Source organism: Antrostomus carolinensis, unplaced genomic scaffold (assembly GCF_000700745.2).
Source record: "Antrostomus carolinensis isolate BGI_N321 unplaced genomic scaffold, ASM70074v2 scaffold20623, whole genome shotgun sequence".
Lineage (NCBI taxonomy): Eukaryota > Metazoa > Chordata > Aves > Caprimulgiformes > Caprimulgidae > Antrostomus > Antrostomus carolinensis.
Window position 1 is genome coordinate 6,510 of NW_010303428.1, and position 3,317 is coordinate 9,826.

General features: G+C 55.7%; 1 protein-coding gene across 1 annotated transcript in view; it reads left to right on the top strand.

Annotated features, from left to right (window-relative positions):
- LOC104521952 (vasoactive intestinal polypeptide receptor 1-like) overlaps positions 1-3,317 on the top strand; it is a gene marked incomplete at its 5' end in the record, with an annotated part of 10,989 nt that overhangs the window by 4,999 nt on the left and 2,673 nt on the right. Inside the window, 5 exons of the mRNA XM_010164100.1 lie at positions 167-274; positions 1,406-1,515; positions 1,762-1,859; positions 2,411-2,543; positions 3,148-3,301. Of these exons, the coding sequence (XP_010162402.1) occupies positions 167-274; positions 1,406-1,515; positions 1,762-1,859; positions 2,411-2,543; positions 3,148-3,301 (603 nt within the window). The remainder of the gene's footprint in view (positions 1-166; positions 275-1,405; positions 1,516-1,761; positions 1,860-2,410; positions 2,544-3,147; positions 3,302-3,317) is intronic.

Here is a 3,317-nt window from a genome sequence, read left to right on the forward strand (position 1 = left end):
CCCCCTTGTAGCTGGTGGCATTGACTCCAACAGACATTGGGGAAGCTTCTGGCAGCTTCTCACAGAGACCACTCCTGTAGCCTCCTGCTACCAAAACCTTGCCATGCAAACCTGGTAGAGCTCAGCACATCCTTCCCTGCAGCACTAACTCTCCCATCCCTCCCAGGTTGCCTGACCGAGTGGGATGGAGTGAGCTGTTGGTCGGCCATACCTGTTGGCCGGTCCCAAGCCGTCACCTGCCCCGACATCCTCCACATCTTCAAGAAATCCAAAGGTGCAGTTCTCTGAATCATCCTGGGCTGCTCATTCCCTGGGTAGAGCTCAGCACATCCTTCCCTGCAGCACTAACTCTCCCATCCCTCCCAGGTTGCCTGACCGAGTGGGATGGAGTGAGCTGTTGGTCGGCCATACCTGTTGGCCGGTCCCAAGCCGTCACCTGCCCCGACATCCTCCACATCTTCAAGAAATCCAAAGGTGCAGTTCTCTGAATCATCCTGGGCTGCTCATTCCCTGGCACCAAGGGTTGAGCTGCACCCACCCCTGCCTGCCTCGGATACTTGTGCCACCCGAGCTCTTCTCCTCTGGTCCCACAGCTCCTGCCCCATCCAAAAGCTTGGCATATATTGCAACCCAAGCAGAGGATGAGCAAAAGCAGAGATGCAGCTTGTTGCCACTCCAGAAAAGTCCCCAAACCATTTTATCACCCAGTACCAAGCATCCCTGGTGGGTCCCACTTGGGGAAACTTATCCTCCAGCTGGGTGACACCAGGATAGTCCCCTTGGATGCTCAGTACCCTCTTTTCCCCATCCACACACCAGCTCCATGCTCCTGACCTGCTCGGTGCCACTTCAAGCCACGCAGATGAAAAACACAGTGTCAGCTCATGATTGACTTAAGGTTGGGTGCTCTCCTGGGGCAGGTGCCACTGCTCAGGGAGTCGCTGCCTCCATCCATCTTGGAGGTAGTGGGATGTGAAGGAGAACATCTGATTGTCCCCATGGAATCCAAGTGTTTCCTTGACTGGATGTAATTGAAAAGGAGATGGGGAGTTGGTAAATGGGCAGGAAGAGCTGAGGAGAAGCTCGATGAAGCCTTCACAGAGTGGAAAACCCTCTTTTTAGCCTCAATTCCTTCCCACCATGGTTGATTCACACTTGTTTTCACATCCTGCCCTAAGATACCCTGGCACCTCCAGGCAGAGGAGGTGCAGAGGATGATGTGGATGGGAGGGATGGGGCAGCCAGGCCACTCTGGTACCGTGCTGCTGTCACAGCCGGGGTGTTGGTGCTGGGATTTAGGATCCATCCTGGAGAACAGGGTGTCATCCCCAAACTGGACATTTTGGAGGTGCTGAGGCAGAGGTGATGCCTGTGGTTCTTGTGAGGTCCCTTCTTGTCCCTGCAGTGCTGATCCAGAGGAACTGCACTGAGTCAGGATGGAGCCTCCCCAGCCCTCCCTACCATGACGCCTGCGAGCTGGAGGCCATCGGCACCAACAATGACACCGAGGCCAAGGCAAGTGGGTTCCCCGGGGGCTGTGGGGCAACCTCCCCAGCATCACCCTACCCCACATTGACCCATACCGTTGGGCAATACAACATGAAGGTGTTCTTGGAGATCTCTCATTGGCCTACTGGGCTTCCTGAAGCACAAGCTCAGCCTGAGCGAGGGCTGGGGCATCACCCTGCTACCTCCCTGCCCATCACAGACCAGCACCTCCCAGCTCATGCTGCCTCACTGCACTGGTGTTTTTCTTTCCAGAAAGGTTATTTTGTCACCATGAAGGTGCTTTACACCTGCGGTTACTCCACATCCCTGGCAGCCCTGTTCTTGGCCATTGGCATCTTCTCCTGCTTCAGGTAGGGTTCAGCATGGGCTGCTCCATGGGTGCAGCTGGAGGAAAGCAGGGTAAGGCACGAGCAGGGTAAATCCCCTCCCAGAGGAGCCAGGCTCCATCCCTGCAGCATTGTCCTTCCCTTTAAGCGCTCAGGTTGCCCTGTCAAGCTTTGTTCTTTCGCATCTCGCTGTGCTGCAGAAGGATGCTCTCTTGGCCAGGGCTCTGAGCAACCTGATCTAGTTGAAGATGTCCCTGCTCACTGCAAGGGGGTTGGAGTAGATGACCTTTGAGGGTCCCTTCCAACCCAAACCAGTCTATAATTCTATGATGATTCTCTGGAGGTGGCTGAAGGATGTTCCTCAGCACACCTTATCCCTGGGCAGCAGCCTCGAGCACAGCAGAACTCTGTCCCTCATGATTTCAGAGCAGGAAAACCTCCTCCAGAGTTTCATGCTTGACCATCACCAACATATGGACCCCTGGGTGGGGGAAGTAGCTCCCAAAAGAGAAGCTTCTCTGCCCATCTGCTGTCTCTGCTCCTCCCTGGGCACAGCACATCTCTTCCTCCCGTAGGAAGCTGCATTGCACCAGGAATTCCATCCACATCCACTTCTTCACCTCCTTCATACTGCGTGGGGCTGCCGTGTTCATCAAGGACACCGTCCTCTTCTCAGATGAGTCCATCGACCACTGCACGATGTCAACGGTAAGGGGCTAAGCAGGAGTGGGCACCATGTGCTGATCTGGAGGGATCTGGGTGCACTCAGAGTGGATTTAGCATTGCAAAGAGGAGGGAGAGAGAGGCTGGGGGGGAAAGGCTGGCTTGGGTGGACTTCAGGAGGTTCACAACAGCATCTCTGCATGGGTCCTGTCTGCAGAGAACATCTTCTGCCCTCAAAGCTCTCCCTGGTCTCAGAGAGTCTCCCAGGAGGGTTAAAGCTCTGCACAACCCCCCAAGCAGCTCCACATACAAGTGAACGGACCTTGTGCTGCTGGATCTGCAAATTTGGGGTTGTCCATAGGAACAGAAACCCCTGCGTGCAGCCCACAAGGCTGAGGTCACCAGCAGACACAGGTTTCTGAAGGTCCTACAAGAACAGCCTGTGGTCATCTGCCCACGCTGTGCTGGCAGAGCAGAAAATGCTGCAGGGGACGTGTGGGACTGGTGCAGCATCCTGGGAGCTGCACTGAAAGGCCACCACGGTCTCCTTGAATGGATGGATGGGGAGGTGGACCTTTCCCTGTGTCCCCAGGACAGGATCTTACACCAGCCAGCGCTGCTGAGCCTTTCTTCCACTCCTCATCCTCAGGTGAACTGCAAAGCAGCCATCACCTTCTTCCAGTACTCAGTCCTGGCCAACTTCTACTGGCTGCTGGTGGAGGGCATGTACCTGCAGACCCTGCTGCTGCTCACCTTCACCTCCGACAAGAGGTACATCTGGTGGTACATCCTCATCGGCTGGGGTGAGTGTCGGACCCC